Genomic DNA, 18452 nt, shown 5'->3' with positions numbered 1-18452 from the left:
ACACTGAAGAATCTACAGGATCTAATAGGGTAGGGGAATTTTGTTCTTAGTTCTCAGTTTGGAATAACTAGTTCCTAGTTTTGACTGAAAAGACATGTACTTTACAAAAACTTGGAAGGCAGATAATCTGGTTTCCCAGCCTGGGGACTTCTTGGGTGCTGCCAAGTTATTTTTTTCTTCCACCAAATCTGGTAGAATCTCCGTGGAGATTATTTCATTGGTCATGCAAACAACTAAACTCATCTTACTGTATACATTAAATATGTGTCTTTTTGTGTATTAATTTTAGCTCATTAAAGCTGTTACTTAAAAAAACCTTTGCTTTTGTTGGAAGTATTAGTATTTGTCCTACTTTTTAATAATAGAAATATAATTCTTTTCTTGTCAAATTTCAAACTTTCCTGTCACAACTAGCTAGTTCCTTAGAATCTATACATTTGTGTCCTCTCTGTTCTTCATTTTAAAATTTTTATTTGCTTCTCCTCCTCATCTAACTTTCAACTTTACTAGTAATCTTGTGATTTCTTGTGCAATTTCCTCCAAATTCTTAAGGTGGTTGTGTTTGTTAATGTTTCCCTAGAACATTCCCTTGAATTAAGAATAATTAAGAATAAAGAATGCTTTCTTTGATGAATCTCAAAAATACAATTTTCAAAAACATTGTGAATGAATTTAATTGAGAACTAAACATGACAGCCCATTTCCCTTCAGTATTTTCAAGCATTCGTGTATTTTGAAAATAAGGAAACATTTTTGTGTATCTCCTCTACTAGAATCAGTGAACTACTGTGAGTCAGTATGTTTGTTAAGAGCAAACACAGTCCTTCTACGTGTCTGGCAAAATACATTTCTGGCTAATGAATAAACATATCCTCCATCCTGAATAAGAGTAGGTCTCCCTGCTAGGACTGAATAAACAGTATTCCTTAAACAGCAAAGGTGCAAATCAGTGTGTCTTCAATGAGGAGCAAAAACAACAAGCCACAATTTCTCCCCGGTACTGCCATTCAATCTGAGAAGTTGTGTTCAAAAGTGAAGAAGAGGAGTGTTGAGTTTAGGTGGATCCAGCATGTGGTATCCACTCAAAGCTCATGAATGCAGATCCAGCATGGGCCCCGCCTCCGCTGTTTCTCACAGATCAGTCATCTTCAAGACATAAAAGCTGCTTTCTAAACACTCTCATTCATCTTTTTAGTATCTGAAACAAATGATTTTGTTAGTACTTAAAGATTTTTTAAAAATAATAAAGGCTATGATTGCAACAGAGTTGCTTTTCCTCTGCTGGCTGCATCCATTGTCCTTGAGATAAATACAGAGAGATCACCTCTAGGGTCCAGAACGCTGGGTTCTACTCACAATTTGGCCACTGACTAGCTGGTCCCTCCAGTTTCAGTTACTTTTCTGCAAAAGAATCTGGGGTTCATCATGTGGCACAGATGGTTCTCTGTCACCTAAGCACATGGGTAGAGGACATTTCTCAATGCCCTCTGCACTTTTGGGCGGTCATATGAGTTCCTCCAGGAACACCACCCTTGTCCCGCACACCCTCCTGTGCTCTCTCTGTCCTCAGTCCCCACATGGCTGCAGTGGGGAACTAGGTCCTGGAAGAGGAAAGGTCACAGGACGGAAGAAACCTGGGTCTCTGAAGGACTGTGTGGAGCAGACACATTCCAATCCACACTAGACTGTAATGTCAGAAATAAAGTTTTGGCTTAAGATTTAAACCAAACTTCAAACTCAAAGCCAAAGAGATTCAGGCAATAGTGTATAAACTAGCAGTTCTAAGAATGTTTCATAAAGTTCCTCATTTCTCTGAAATTTTAAAATCTACTATTTTTCAAGGGTCAAACTCTACCTCCCCAAAGTTTTATCTCCTAAATAAGTGTTTAGAGAAAATTTCTAAAAATATTATTGATAATTACAGAATACTACAGCTAGGTTAAAGTTTATATACTCAAGTTTCTTCACCTAATGAGGAATGCATTTAGTAGAAAGAAAGAGAGAGAGAAAGGAAAAAAAAGAAAGGAAGAAAAAAATGGAAGGAAGAAAGGAGAAGAAAGAAAAAACTAAACAGAAGGAAGAAAAACCAAAAAAAAGCTATGCTTTATTATTGTGTATACAGATGTGTACATGTATGATCTTTCTATTCACTTCCTGAAGATTCCGAATTACAGAAGTGAGAATAGTAAAACTTAAATGTTAGTGACAAATATTTTGGTGAGTGTCTTATGGCTCCCTTTTAGTCTCAAGTCACTGATTCCCTTTGAATCAATGTTGGATTAAGCCAGCAGGCCTCCATGCTCTAAGGAGATTTTTAGCAAACTCTTAGGTCAATTGAATGTCTCAAGACACCTTCGAAGGGAACCATATCAGGAAGCACAGCCTGGGGCTGCTTGCACAGGATCTGGCTGACCAGGCAGTGAGCATCAGAGACACTGAAAGATCACAAGACCGGCTCAAAGAGTTCCTACCTTAGAAATTTGTGTAGATACTGGCGGCTGCAGGGAGACCAGGAGAAGACTCCATTGCGTCCTGCCAACGTAGGGGACATGATGTTGCCCTCGGACTTTTTGCACATGTTCCCTTCTCCATCATGAATCATGCCAAAGCTATGAGAGAGAGAGAGAGAGAGAGATGTTTCTTTCAGAAAAAAAAAACAGTTTAAATTATCTAATATCCTCTAACAATTACAAGTCAAGACTGTGAGTCTCCCTCACCTCCGTATGCTAGGCAGGCAAAAATAAAAGCCACAACAGCCAACTGGTTGAGAATATTCATGTGTTCAAAGACAGTTTCTGAAGAACGGACCATCCACCAAATTGCCTGAGAGTGTGCACCAATATCAAAGCAGAGTAAATGTCCAGATGCCTGACTTTTGAATGGGGTGGAGGAACTTGGGATCTTCTTGATTAGGCTAACACTGCTCTATGTTGCTTCTTTTTCTTCACACTCTTTTCTGCTCAGCAGGATCGTTAGAGTTTCCATGGGTATCTGTTGGAAATATAGATGCCAGACTTCTACCCAGGAACTGTTGACTCAGAAAAGAGAGATCCAGGCGTTTGAGCTTGCCCAACAAGCTTCCCAGGTGAATGTGATACTGCAATTTGGGAACTACAAACAGCTGCTGCAACTCACGTGGGCTGACATTCCGTCTCTAGCCCCACCTGGGGATGTTCCAGCTCAAACTATTAGGCCTGCACTACTGGAGGCTGTGATGGGTGGGCAGCACTTGACCTGCATCCCTCTATCTGGAGAGAGTAGCTCCACGGAAACCCAACAGATGACTATGGCTGAATGTATTTGTGGGTGTCGTTTGAAGCAGCACAGGTTACTTTTATGTGAAAATCACACCACTTTGGAGATCCACACCTGGCTCAGAGTACAGGTACATCTCAAGCTACAGCAGCTATAGGAACCCTTAATAGGGGCCATCAGAGGTGTTCAGAGCCCACGATGCCAATCAACACTCACTTAATAACACCTGAGAAAACGGAGCAGGCCGGGCGCGGTGGCTCAAGCCTGTAATCCCAGCACTTTGGGAGGCCGAGACGGGTGGATCACGAGGTCAGGAGATCGAGACCATCCTGGCTAACCCAGTGAAACCCCGTCTCTACTAAAAAATACAAAAAACTAGCCGGGCGAGGTGGCAGGCGCCTGTAGTCCCAGCTACTCAGAAGGCTGAGGCAGGAGAATGGCGTGAACCCGGGAGGCGGAGCTTGCAGTGAGCTGAGATCCAGCCACTGCATTCCAGCCTGGGCGACAGAGCGAGACTCCGTCTCAAAAAAAAAAAAAAAAAAAAAAAGAAAATGGAGCCGTGCACCTGAGAGAATCACATTTTCCAGGGCTGCTACCTCCCTCACCAGCAAGTCTGCTTCTTCTTCTTACCTGTGAAAGCTGTAGGAGGGCCCTGAGTGCACTGAAGGCTCATTTCAATGATCCCATTTTCAATTATCCTAGAAGAACACAGCCTACTTCCTTGGGAGCTGTTATGACTCCGAAGACCTCCCATTAAGGTAAATACATTCTGGCAGAGCTAAGCCACTATTGCCATTAATGTCTGGCACCTAGCCATTGTATGGATTCCCTGAGCACAGGGTCCCATTGGTAAGATGCAGAAAAAAGGAGGAAGGCAAGAGAGAGGGAAAGCAAAGAAGGACATGGTGGTTTCTAGTTGTGGGGGACATTATGCTGCCAAGAATTCCATAAGGAGTGCACAGAAGGCAGCAGGGACAGGAAGACACCAATGTAGGGGAAAGTCAGCTCCAAACGGTGTCAAGAGAATCTGTACTTGTGTATTTAACTGCATTGTTTAGAGCTATTTAGTAATATATTACTAGAAAATATAGTAATCAACATTTATAAGCACTCACCATTTTACAGCTGTTATGGTAGGCTTGTAACCTATATTCTAATTTAAAACTCAACACGGTTCTATAAGGTGGCTTTAATATAAAGACAGCAAGACTGAGGACTGGAGAGAGACTTCATCCAGGGTTGCAGAGTCAAGGCTGAAGCCTGGACATTTTGGTGTCAGGGCCTAGCCAGGATTCATGTAATAGTGTAACCTGAACGTGATTGAAGACTGTATCCAAGGAAATCTGGCGTGCAAACACTGCTGAATTTCTGCAAAATTCCTGATCAGTACCAAGGATGATGTAGATGTAGTCATTTTAGCCTCCACCCATTCTCTGAAGTTCTATTAAAGGCAATTAATCAAGGCCAGAGGGACCACATGGCAGAGGAAATGTGTCACGGCTGTGAAAAAGATTCAGGCTGAAATCCCAAATAGGAGGCTGCCTTAGGGAGAAAAGGGGGAACACAAAATACCAAACTACCCTCCCCTGTCTGGCCCTTGAGCTGCTAATGAAGAAGACACATTATGGTCCAGAAATTGCCCTTGAGAAATTTGCTACCGCGTCTACCTTTCTTTCTAAGGAATTCAAAATCCACAATGTCCCAAGTCTGAGGAAATCTTGGCCTTCAACTTTTACATCTGAAGTATTTTCAACGATTTTTTTTCTAGTATCAAGTCTCAAATTCTGACGCATCAACATCTGAGAGATTATACAGCACAATGTAGCTACCCAAGCCTGCAGTGGTATAGTTCTAATTTTGTAGGTTGAGGGTTAGGACCTGGCATTTGGGCATATTCTAACACATCCCCAGGTGATTCTGATGTCCACCAAAATCTCAGCACCACTATTTCACAATTTGTGTCTCTAATCTGTACAATGCCCACATTTGTAATGCAATGAATGCCAGCAGATCAGCATAAAAGTATCACACAGTGATTGCATTTAATACCAACATTAATAAAGTCACAGAAGAATGAATAGAATACATTTTGAAGATAAGGTTTCTATTTGGCAACCAAGAAATATAACTATATTCAAATTATGCAGACCAGAGAATGTATCTTGCTCCTGTGCACCATAGTACTTTAAAATGGTTACCATCCCATTTGCTAGAATCATAAATATATTTTATCTTTTTCTCCCTTACTAGTTCATAAGTTTCTAAAAGACAGAGACTCCTCTTATCTAACCCACTGCCAGTGGACTTGATGATACATAACAGGTCTCTATTCATGTTTGTTGAGTGAAGAAACGACAACCTTTCCAGCCATAACATACCCAGACATAAACCTAATTTCAGATTAAATTGAATTTGGGAATTATATTTCAATGTCATGCTTTTATTGTCTTCTACAATATTTTTGAGTGATTCAATTACTATTGGGAAGTATTTGTTTATTATTAATGACATACTGAGAATGCTGAACAGCCAACCAAGTGTTCATAGAAGCTGTATCACTTATTTCAGGCTGTTCAGGCAGTAGGTGGTTAAGGACATGAGACATTCTTTAAAGGAACCATGGGCCAATGTTATCTGGATGGCAAAGTCTACCCTTGGCATAACGATGGCAACCACAGGTAGGACTGAACTGCCCCCAGCCCTGACGCAGGCTTCATGCAGGCATGTGGAGAAGCACAGCTCATCCTCCATGACAGGCAGAAGGCTGAGCTGAAGACAGCAGTTGCGGGGAACTGAGGGACATGGTCAGGGAAGATAATGGGAGAGAGCATGGGCTGTGGAGGTGGAGGGACCTCAGTCAGGGTCTTGGCTCTGTCATTCACAAGCTGCTTGATATTGGGCAAATTACTTGATCCCTTCCAAGCCTCAGTTTCGTCATACATAAAACGGGATAGTAAAGCCTTCCTAATGAACTATACAGAATGCCTGGGACTGTGCACATCACAAAGAAAATTCAAAACTTCTATTCCCTTCTATGATCCAAATGGGGTCTTGGTCAAGTCACATAACACCTAAGTGCCATTCATGGTGGGTATGCGTGTGTGCATGCATGTGTATGGGAAGGTCTGGCCAAATGTCAACGGATTTCAAATACTTGTTGGACACAGAAACAGAAAAGAAATCCTAAGAGGAAAGACAACCGATGTAATTGGTAGGAACTGATGCTCTGACCTACCACAGCTCCCCAGAGAACAGCCTGACAATCCCCAGTCCAGATGATGGTTAGAGGGGCTGGCTTTCTCCAATATTCTTCAAGTCTTTAAAAATCACCATGTGCCTCCCATGTGCACTGGAAGATGCCCCAGACTGATGACAGAGCGCAGCCACAAATGGGGTGGAGGCACATGTCATCACCAAATACTGAAAAGGGCATTGCTAGTGACTGTGGGTGAGCTGAATGGTATTTTCAAGTTAACTAGTAGTGACACCAATAGTGACACCAATGCTGCTTTTTTTGTTTTGTTTTTGAGATGGGGTCTGTCTCTGTCACCCAGGCTAGAGTGTGGTGGTGTGATCTCAGCTCACTGCAACTTTCACCTCCCGAGTTCAAGCAATTCTCTGCCTCAGTCTCCCAAGTAGCTGGGATTACAGGCACCTGCTACCACACCTGGCTAATCTTTGTATTTTTTAGTAAAGATGGGGTTTCACCATCTTGGCCAGGCTGGTCTTGAACTCCTGACATCATGATCCACCCACCTTGGCCTCCCAAAGTGCTGGGATTCACAGGAGAGACCACCGTGCCCAGCCCAATGCTACTTCTTTTAAGAAGGCCTCCCTGATCGTCCCCGTGTGGTCTCTTGTAATACCAACAACTCTCATTACTTGATCTCTTGCGTGGCATATCTATTTAATCTTTTCTCTTAAACTTTCAAAGGGCATAGATCACAAGTCTTTTTATAGACTCCTACACAATGCCTTGCTCGCAGAATGCAAACTGTGCCCAATGACTGGGTCCATAAACTAGGGAAAATGCAAGAGACAGACCGATGAATAATGAATACTTTTGAACACAGTTAACACATTTGTTTTAATAGCGCCTTAATGGTCTCAAATGATAATGCAACTTAGCTATTTAAGCCTATTTTATATAAGTGGAATGTACAGCTCAAATAATGCAACCTAAATTACACTCGCATATATGAACTATGGAGCAAATAGTGCTCTATTGATTTTGCAGATGGGAAACCTAGGTGAGAGCTGTTAAGGGGTCACTCCCTGGTCACTACCAGACTGTGGTAGCACTGTGCTGATCCAGAATCTGAATCCCAGAGCACCACCCATCAAATGACATGACTTCCCTTAGCAAATGGGAATTTTTCAGATAGATTCATGCACAGATGACATATTCTCCCAAAGGCGCAGTTCAGCCCTTGGCATATCTGTGCCAGTGCTTCAGCACCTGCATTACCAAACCACATGTCCTGTGTCAAGTGATTTAACATAATCAGAAAACTCTCCTTGTACCACCAGCTTCATACAAATCCTGATTCAATCCCTTGTACTACAGGAGAATACATATCTCAGTTCTGGTTCCAGTCTCTGCTCCTCTCTTTCCAACACAAATCCAAACACCTGTTCTTAGTAATTTCTATTTTTAGGTCACATTCCCCAGAATAAACTACATGACATTTTGAGATTAAAAAACAAATGGAATTTAGGAGGACAGATTGGATGGACACTAACTAAAATCTTTGTTTGAGTTAAAGATTAGAAACCTATGGCTTGCAGGCATGCAAAAGTACTCCTCCATCCCAAATAATGTCCTCTGAATATCAACAGCACTGAAAAAGTAAAGTTTACCTTTGAAGTGGGATGTTTTACATGTTTTTTACAGTAAAAGTCATCACAAATACAAAATTGCTTTTTTAATTCTTGAATTACAGAACTCAAAAATTTGATTCTGCTTGGAGCTCATTGATAAAAGCAGACTGCTGATGCTCTGATGTTTGCTCCATGCATCAAACTTATCATTCCCTCTTCCAAAAATTAAACTCACTAAATAAATGAACTGAACAAATGTGTTTATCTTCAGTTCAGTGCAACTAAGATACACGGAGTTTTATCATTGAGTCTTACACATCAAAGCTTTCTCATTTGAAGCGGTGGTCACAGCTAACAATTCATTTGAAATGTCTACTCCTCACTTGTTGCTTGCTCATGCCCTGCATCACTCATTCCCCTACTCCATTCATACACATTTGCTGAATATTCCACACAGTCTCCCCTAAGTTAGTGAGGGCAACAGAGGGACTGTCCCCAGTGGTCTCCATGGTTTGAGCTGTACGTGAAATTGCTCGGCGAATTTTACAAAAAGTGCTCCACAAAGAGCAGATATTACTATTATTATTACCATTACTACTGTTACTATTATTACCAATTATTTTGGCATTTAGCACACGATAAATACAATATATTTCCTATTTTCTCAATATGGTCATAAGGGTTTTCGCTGACAACCTCCAGGTTCTCTGTTTCAGAGAACTTGAAGAAGTCAGGTGTTCAAGAAAGATCTGATACTTTCTGGCAGTTAATCCTATATTAGCAACCGGACTTTCCTTCATCCACATGTAGGGTTTATTTTTATTTTTATTTTTATAAAGGGTCTCATTCTGTCACCCGGGCTGGAGTAGAGTGGTGCAATCTCAACTGACTGCAGCCTCGACTTCCTGGGCTCAGGAGATTCTCCCACCTCAGCCTCCCAAGTAGCTGGGACTACAGATGCACACTACCATGCCTGGCTAATTTTTAAAATTTATTGTAGAAATGGGGTCTTACTATGTTGCCCAGACTGGTCTTGAACTCCTGGGCTCAAGTGATCCTCCCACCTCAGCCTTCCGAAGTGCTGAGTTTACAGGCGTGAGCCACCGTGCCCAACTGAGCTGCTTTCTTTATTCACATCTAGGTTCTGACCTTCCAGGAAAAAACATTATTTTCCTTGTTTGGAGAAAATCTTTTTCCAACTACATCCAATTTGAGTGAGGAAAGGAAATAGTAATAACTGACTTCTAAGAAAAATAAATGCCAACATTGATACTTGTTTGGCACTGAAGACCAACTGAGGGCCTTGTGTTGGATGCCTCACGTTTAACTTAGCTAAGTTCACCACCTGCAATGACTGGCACTGCCAATGCCCATATCTCAACTGCTTATTGAACGTTCACTGGCTCAGCCCTCAGTGACTTAAATATTTCTTGCCTTGATTGTTTAATTAAATTCAGGTATGGTTCAGAGGACAGCAAGAGCCTCATGTTGTTACAATAATGAGGGTTTTTGAAGTTTTAACTCTAGCAGACTATTAAAAATACAACTATGATTCAACTGAAAGCTTTATAAAGTGAAGGTGTAATTTTCTAAGCAATGAAATAGTCAATCATTACCTGCAATGATGAAGGGATCAGTAATAAGATATGAAGCTTCATTTTTCAGGTCATCAGTTTGCATACAGCCAAAGAGCGCAGAACCTTCGCATTAAACACAAGCGCATGCGTATACACATGCACACATACACGTACACACACACACACACACACACGCACACACACTGCTTTGAACAAGTCTGAGGCCTCAGTCCATTTTCCAATAATGGATAAGTTAGCTTTGCAAAACCACAAATCACAAACACTTGCCTTGCTTTTCCTTTTGCCAATAAAATCAGGTTGAAATTTAAAAAAAATAAAAACTTATAATTCCTGGTTGTAAATTTTTCTAGGAGAAATTTCAAGTATTGTTTCAGCATAGCAGGAAAATATTTGCATTCCAGCTGGTGGTTCTGGTATTAATCAGGGTGATTGCGGGAAGTCCCCAGCCGCTTGGGCAAGTGGGCCCTTGAATTTTTTATTGAATAGACGGCACTTCAAGGTAAAGCAGCTCACAGAATTTTTAGCCCCAGAAATTGTATTAAGAATAATAGTTTCCACAAATAATTGCTAGAAATTGTTCACTCTACAATTGTAAGCATTTCATGTAAGGTGAAAACACTACTGACCCACCGCCCATTGCCGAGGCCACCAAGCCAGGACTGGCCTCTGCGTTGAGCCCCAGGCTCATGGGGCTTCCCTGAGACTTTTATTTCAGAACCATTAACGGTGAGGTCAGAGGTGGAGTAACAGAGGCAAATCAGTTCCTAGAGGCCTGCCCGATCTTTGGGCAGTTTGGAAGCAGTACCCATGCTTCCAAACTCTGCTTGGAGTACCAGTGAAAAGTAGCATCTCTATAAACTGTAAATATATATATATATACACACACACACATACAAGAACACAAACACGAGGGTAACAGCAGGAAGCAATGGGAGGGTTGACACTGTTCTTCATCATTTAGAGTCCCCTGTTAGCAGCTAACCAGCCCACCAGACCAAGTTCAAAACACAGGACGGAGGAATAGGGGCAGATACAGCTATTCTCAATCTTAGCCATAGGTGTACACAGGAGTGTCAGAGAAAGACCCAGGGACATGGAAACTTGTACATTGCTGTGACTTTAAAATGTGCATAGCCTAAGCAACATGGTGAAACCCTATCTCTCCAGAAATTACAAAAATTAGCCAAGCATGGTGGTGCATGCCTGTAGTTCCATCTACTTGCAAGGTTGAGGTGGGAGGATTGCTTGAGCCTAGAAAGCAGATATTGCAATGAGCTGAGGTCATGCCACGACACTCCAGGCTGATTGACAGAGTGAACCTGTCTCAAAATAAGTAAATAAATAAAAATAAAATTTGCATGATGTGGCACATAGAAACAGAAATCCTAAGTGACAGCATTTTATAACTGTCAATGGCATTCTCATTGGATATATGTGAATTCCCTTCATGGACTTGACATGATAAGTCAATATTTCTATGGAAACTATCCAGTAAGGAAAACACTTGGGACGTCATCCTCCCATGGAGATGCACTTACTTGTGTCCAGACTCATGGGCAATGGTGAAGGCCAGTCCAAGACCTGTATCTTCATTAATCGTGCAGCTGCGATATTTACTACACATTCCACTTATGGGTGCAAATCCTATGAAGGACAAAGATCAAAAGAATACAGAGCAGTGTTGTAATAAAATAAAGCATGGTATATTTATTCTCTTCCCCTTAGTGAAATTTAGTTCTTGTGTTCATATGGGGAAATATGTAATGGGAAACACTTAGATAACTATATAAAGGGCATTTGATAACGTAGGGGAAGGGATTCCATTCCAGGGAGCCCAAGGACTCTCTGTATTGTGGAACGCAATTCATGGTTCTCTGTAATGTTCCTGGTGCAGGCTCTAGCTGGGGCAAAATAGAGAGGGGAATCTATTGCAGATGGAGGAAAGTCTTCGCCTTATTCTAAACATCTAAACATCTATGTTCCCAAAAGGCCAAGTGAAAAAGTGCTGTAGAGAACGGGTGTGCTGGGAGGTCCCCAAGACCACCCCCGGCTTTAATGATTCACATCTGTCATAATGAGCATTTGTCACACTCACAGTTATTATTTAATATTGCAAAAGGATACAGGGAAATATCAGCCAAGGGAAAACACACAGGCAGAAGTCAGGGGGAAAACAGGCACACACGTCTAGGGGTCCTTTCCCCGCAGAGTCACACAGGATGTGCTCTCTTCCTCAGCAACCAGTAGTGATAGCGACGGTGAATGTTGTCCACCAGCATCACTCATTAGAAACTCAGGGTCCAGGGTTTTCTCTGGGAGCTGGTCACATAGGCACCCACTGCCTAAAGTGTGCCAAAATTCTAGACCCTCAGAAGGAAACCACACTGTACACACAACGTAGGCACAGTGAGCCACTTGTTGGAGGCACGGCAGTGGGAGCCATCCTACAACCTGAGTTCTCGCAGGCCAGTCAAGAGCCAACTGGGTAAGCAGACCTGTCTAAGGACAAGCAGCCAGGACACCACGTTAACTTGTTTTTGCACAATAAGACTAACTGCTGTTAAATTGGGTTTTATCTGAAAGTTTTAAAAATAAAACCCCTTCCTCCCTAAGAACTTGGGAAGAAATGGAGAGTTAGAAGAAATGTTCAGCAGAGTCCTGGTCAGTAGCACAGTGTTTCACACAGACCATCTGGAAAAAACCCAAAGTGCTGCCTCTAAGTCACACCCAGCCCTGTAAATGTCTAAAACACTGCTAAGATTGAGATACAGACAGAGAAGTGAAAAAAACAGGAAATAAAATACGGTCGTAGTAACTCCACAAATACACATCAATGTACTATTTCCACTAGATAATGAGAAAGCCTTCGCTCTGTCCACCCCATTCTCACAAACAGTAGAAGAAACAGAAAAAATATATATTTATTATGTTAGAAGAGATAGGAACTCTGAAATCTGTGAGAGACATTCACTTGTTCAATAATCTCTCTTGATGAATGCAAACATACATCTGTTTGGATAAAGTTTGTACAGGGAAGTGAGTCTTTACAAGTTCACTAAGAAGCCGCTACTGCTTATTAACCAGGAACAAGGGCAAAAATACTCAACACTCTGTGCCACAGCCAGGGGTGCACATTCCACACATGGTCCTCACACTCTGCTGGAGGTTCTCACCCAAAGTGTCACAGGGCTCATTCTTCCACGAACATATATCCAGGCCAGTCAGTAAGATAGCGTGGTCATGACGAGTCCCATCTTTCCCCATCAATCCAGACTGCCACTGGCAGAAGCTACTTAAGGTGTGGTCTGCATGATGACTTATCACCAGCCCTGGCTGTGCAAGAGACAAGGACCAAAGACCCCGTGATAATGGAGAGAAAACATGTTATAATGCATTGCCATCACAGCAAACTATCGTTGACCTGGATTTCAAATACATGGCTGGATCTGGATGGCATCTAAGTTAATGCATGTATTTTATGTATTCTATAAAACCTGTACAGATCCAGTGTACACATTTATGGACGTTTCTCTAGTTCCATACATAAACAATTGATTTGTATCTCGCCGATCCTGAATGCATGTTCAATGACCCAAGAAAGATTACTTCTGTGCATGAACTTTTTGTATTCAAAAATCTTTAAAAAATACTTTTCAAAATTAAGTAAAGCCACAGAATCATTTACACCTGCCTTTGCACATACATACATAAAAACACATCTAGACAGCAATATGTTTATCTCATAACCAAATTAAGCAAGTGGGATTTCCAATAAATAAGTCTTTTAATATTTATTATTACAGTGTTCAATGAAATATCTTTTCTACAAAGGCAGTATATTTCTGAGAGGAGGTAGGTCAATTGGTAAAGCTTTATTTCTGGAAAATAAACTGCAACTAAAAGGAGACTTTGCAAGCCATGTTCAACCTGCTCTGTCTCTATCAAGTTCGGATAACGCAACAATGAAGTAACAGGGTGTAGAACATTGGAACTCTTGGGAATGGAAGAATTTGAGACACAGAAGAACATGCATCAGACCAGTCTCCACCAAGTTTTTTGAATCTTATTCACTGGCATGCTCTAATTTCCTATGACTGGTCAGACAACACCAGGTTTAATTACCTCAACTTCAGGACACTGGCTTGTTTAAAGCTTTCACTGTTAGAATGTCATATTGAAAGTTTTGTCTCTCAATCACTGAATATGTTTTCTGCTGAAATGTTTATTTTGTTTTTCCAGAAAGTCAAATATACCCAAGTTAAATGCTACACATAAACACGGGGGCATGCCTTGCGTTCTTTACCGGGTGATTTCCAGGAAAACTGCATTAATTAAAGTTAACACAGGTGTACGATCAAACGATAACCTCGCTTATTCTTTGCAGCTTGGATGAATTCCAAGGTGAAAATGTTTTAATACAAGGAATAATTAACCTGTCACCTGAGAAGCCCAGCATGTTCAGCAGCCCCCTGCCCAACTGCGCACTCACACAAAAGACAATGAGGTCGTATCTTCCCTGACTAGTCAGACTAGAAATAGCCCGTCCACACACGCCCCCACCCTGCACAGAAAAAGAGCAGCATCCCAGAACTTGAACATCGAAGGCATCTTAGATCTTATGAATGATCTCAGGTTTCATCTAAAACATTCTTTGTTTTATAAATAAGAAAACTGTGGCTAAAAGGAGACTCTGAAAATGTCAGCAAGGGTGGAGCTGAGGCTGGGCACTTGGCTCCTGTCCAGCACCCACTCTCCTTCGCCCAGTCAATGATTAGCTTGGGGAAAAATGGAAGTGAGAGGCTTTTGTGCCTAAAATGCCTCCCTATTACTTATGCCGTGAGGTGTTCATGTCCATCCTCACTGTGAAGGGACCCCCTCTACGCATTTACGGGGGTCACAAATGAAGGCAAAGGATCTTTAACCCACTGCTACCAAGATCCAGTGTCATCTGCGTTTTTGCATGCAGGGAGGGAAACGCACTTGAGAGTCCATAGAAATCTTTTTTTATTTTATTTTATTTTATTTTTTTTTGAGACGGAGTCTCGCTCTGTCACCCAGGCTGGAGTGCAGTGACCAGATCTCAGCTCACTGCAAGCTCCGTCTCCTGGGTTTATGCCATTCTCCTGCCTCAGCCTTCCGAGTAGCTGGGACTACAGGCGCCCGCCACCTCGCCCAGCTAGTTTTTTGTATTTAGTAGAGACAGGGTTTCACTGGGTTAGCCAGGATGGTCTCGATCTCCTGACCTCGTGAAGAAATCTTAATAAGAATAAAAATCTCAGACTGCAAATGGTGAGGGTTAATTGCTGGAAGATAGTCGAATAAAGTGACACAGGGCCACACAGTACAATGTAACTTCAAGACCACAAAACATTTTTGCTCTTCTAGCAAGAAGCAGAAAGGGCGCATTCCCACTGGCATCCTTAAAGCTCATGATGGCTAAGATACATTTTGTGCTGTGTATTCGTAGTGTGTGTCCCACCTATATGCTGAAGGCAGCTTTTACATGCCATTTTCTTACAGGCCAATTAAAGGATAATTTCTTACCACTTCTGCACCAAAAAACCCCACAAAAACTCCAAAAAAAGTTTAAAAGAATTGAAAAGACACTCATTTGCAGTAAAACACAAAATATTAAATACTTTTTGCCCTCGAGAGAGAAGAACCCATAGAACAATTATATTAAAGAAAAATGCATTATTTTGCATTTACTTTTCTGGGAGTAGAAAGAGTAGATAGTTTCAAAGATAAACTACCTGTTCATCCTCTAGAAGAATCAGACCTACAATTGCAATGTTGATGTTTCCTCCTATTGTTCCATCTTTGAATAAAGCAGATACCTGAAAAAGACAGGAAATCCATGTTAGCCCCATAAATGGCATTTTCCCCCCTACTTACTACTAGTGGGCCTAGAATCCAACACCCTAGTTCTTCAGTGACAGAGCAATGTTAATTTTCTTGTATTTTAGGCAGACAGCTATATTAATCATATCCCTGTAAAAAGCCAAAGCTTCAGGTGGGAGTGGGGTCCACCTCTTACTGTCAAACACCTATGAAAGGATCACAAGACTGTGGGTTGGTAAGTGTTCCTCTTAGAATATAAAGAGGATTTTTAAGCTAATCATGATGACGACAGAAGCCAATCACTTCTCAAGCTCTTCTGGCAAGGAATTCCACAAGTGCAAGAGAAACTCGTGCACTTATGGGATTCCAAGAGGATACAAGAAAGAGAAGGAAAAAATCGTGGTAATGAGATGATGAGAGAAAGACACAAATATTAGAGGTGATGGATCATGGAAGTGGAAATGAATGACCAGAGTGGCATTTGGGGTGGTGAGCAGGAACAGCACGCCCACCATAGAATGCAAACTGAAGTGATTTGGCACTGAGCTGTGGAAATATTGGAAAAGCTCTACAGAAGAGAGGCAAACACTTCTACACATCAGAGCAGTTTGCTGAGGACAACAGGGCAATGCTTTGACCCCGTGCGGTGGGAAGGTGGCTCTATTTCACTGTCTCCTCGGCTTCCTGGGAGACCAGAAACCGAGTGGTTCAGTCGACCAAAAATGACACTAGCCATAGTAATCACATGACATCATGGAAAGATGGGCACATTCAGGGTACTCTGTTTATTGGGGCAGAAGAATGTAAAGACATACTTTTAAAACATTGTCATTAAAACTATTCTTAAAAACACACTTTGGTGACTCAAGATTTTGTCTTCTGTCATTTAGATTTCACGTACACGAAATGAGGCTTAGTATACCTCTCATCACTCTTCAGTGATTAATACAGCTGACAATTTGAGACACAAACACATTTAACCTGAGAAGATATTCTAAAAGGTTGTACTTTCCCCGTTTTTATAGATAAAATAATTTATATTTAGCATTTGAACATTAATATTTCTAAAAAGTTGGGCATTTCTATAGAGCCATCTAAAATCACACATCTAATGCTGATAATCAGATTTACTGCACCACAGTGGCTCAGCATCCCCTTAGAGATTTCCAGTAAATAGACACTAGTAAGCCTAAAACATCTCATAGGCTTACAGAGGCTTATAGAGAGGGTCAAATGATTTTTCCTACTGAATTAGTCTATGAAGTTCTGAAAATGGCTCTTTTCATTGGAGCATAGAAAACTAAATGAGTTATCACCAGTAAAATATTTCTCATATATGAAACATCAATCCACAGGTAACAAGTAAATCCACGTTTCTTACATGAAACATCAATCCACACACACACACACACACACACCCCCTATGAAGTGCAATGACACAGATGGCCTCAACTGGAAGGACAATCCTACCATGTTGAGTATCGTGAGCACGTAGGTCGTGATATTTTCATGGCCATGGTTTTGCATCATCTTTTTGTCGACCACCACCAAGGTCTCCACGTTCAGTTCTTCATTTCTATGGGACCTCAGAAGAGAGCGCTTATGCCGTAAGCAAGACTTATACTCATCTGGCAAGATGAAGAGGTCTTCCTTGGGAGGCTGGGGCATGTCTATGGAGGGACATGTGGAGGGCAAATGAAAGCACAAGTCACACACAAAATCAGAGCCATAACTCATCATAGAGAAATTTGGTCTCAAAAATCAACGCTTATGATAAAAACCACATAACCTTTAAAACCTTGTGATTCAGAAGCTTGTATTAAAGTAGCACCCTAAATTTAAGTAAAATTCATGTAGTCTAGGCGTCATGGAAATCGTGGCTGTATTTCCCTTTATATAATTTCATCCTAATTTAAAACAGCAAGATAGGGCACTCTTTGACGCCGACTCCTAGCATCTGGTAGCAAAAGGGTTCAAAAACTTTGAGCATAGGGATTTGTAGAACAGATTCCTCTGCAAAGACAAAGCAATGGAACAAACAATTACAAGAACATGAGCTGGCTGGCTTGCTCTGTTTTCCTACTTGAAGACTTTTAATGACTTGACAATGTTTAAAGTTGATTTCAATGTCTGGACACATAACTAGCTTGTCTACACTGTTTCCAGTGGATTATAAAATGCTTGAGGCAGCTCCACTTCACTGAAGAGCTTAATTTCCTAGAAAGTACCATAAATATTTATGTAATTTGATTAGAAGACAAAGCATACACTTTTCTCTTGAAGTAATCCCTTTAAAAATATTTTTGGCATGTATAATCGTTGGGTTAACACTACATTGAAAACAATTAGGTTTAGTGGATGCCTCAGAAAATGTGGTTAAAATTGTTTCATGTGAAAGTGGACTTCAAAAAGCCCAGATATTTAGGTGGCGTGCACACAAAATCTATGCACACTGTATTCAAGGAGCATACTGTAAGCAGATGCTATTTTGTTTGACTAGTGCATCCAACACATTTTATTTTCCTTTGCTAACATACTTCCAAAACTAAATAAAGCTTTTGGAGAATAATAATGATACTAGCTAATGTTTATTGAACACTCATCATTTGCCATTAATATTTATGCAATGCCCATAGGTGTGAGCCCCACCCTAGGCGATGTCTCTGTGTAACTTGTGCAGTCTGTACCCCAGCCTGAGCACGGGGTTCTAAGGATGAGGTCATAAAGGCAGAGGAGAGGAACATGACTTGCTCACACCCCTTCCTTCGAAAGTGTTAGAAATGGCTATCAGATTTGGACAGTGTGGTCCTAGAGCTCTTATTCTTAATTACCACTGGTGGAAAAGTGTCTTTAGGATGAAAACAACATGTTAGCACAGGACCCAGCAGCTGCAGGTCCTCAGTATTGGGGGCAGGGGTCAGAAACTCCATGGGGTGG

General features: G+C 41.3%; 1 protein-coding gene across 1 annotated transcript in view; it reads right to left on the bottom strand.

Moving 5' to 3' along the window:
* The window catches only part of ADAMTS16 (ADAM metallopeptidase with thrombospondin type 1 motif 16), a 186833-nt gene that overhangs the window by 124429 nt on the left and 43952 nt on the right, over positions 1 to 18452 (bottom strand). The window contains exons 5-9 of the mRNA XM_033178754.1: positions 16986 to 17185; positions 15428 to 15511; positions 12848 to 13007; positions 11213 to 11318; positions 2472 to 2609 (exon numbers count right to left, since the gene is read on the bottom strand). Of these exons, the coding sequence (XP_033034645.1) occupies positions 2472 to 2609; positions 11213 to 11318; positions 12848 to 13007; positions 15428 to 15511; positions 16986 to 17185 (688 nt within the window). The remainder of the gene's footprint in view (positions 1 to 2471; positions 2610 to 11212; positions 11319 to 12847; positions 13008 to 15427; positions 15512 to 16985; positions 17186 to 18452) is intronic.

This window comes from Trachypithecus francoisi, unplaced genomic scaffold (assembly GCF_009764315.1).
Source record: "Trachypithecus francoisi isolate TF-2019V2 unplaced genomic scaffold, Tfra_2.0 Lachesis_group2, whole genome shotgun sequence".
NCBI lineage: Eukaryota > Metazoa > Chordata > Mammalia > Primates > Cercopithecidae > Trachypithecus > Trachypithecus francoisi.
The sequence above is the reverse complement of the archived record's forward strand: the minus strand, read 5'-3'. Positions and strand labels throughout refer to the sequence as shown.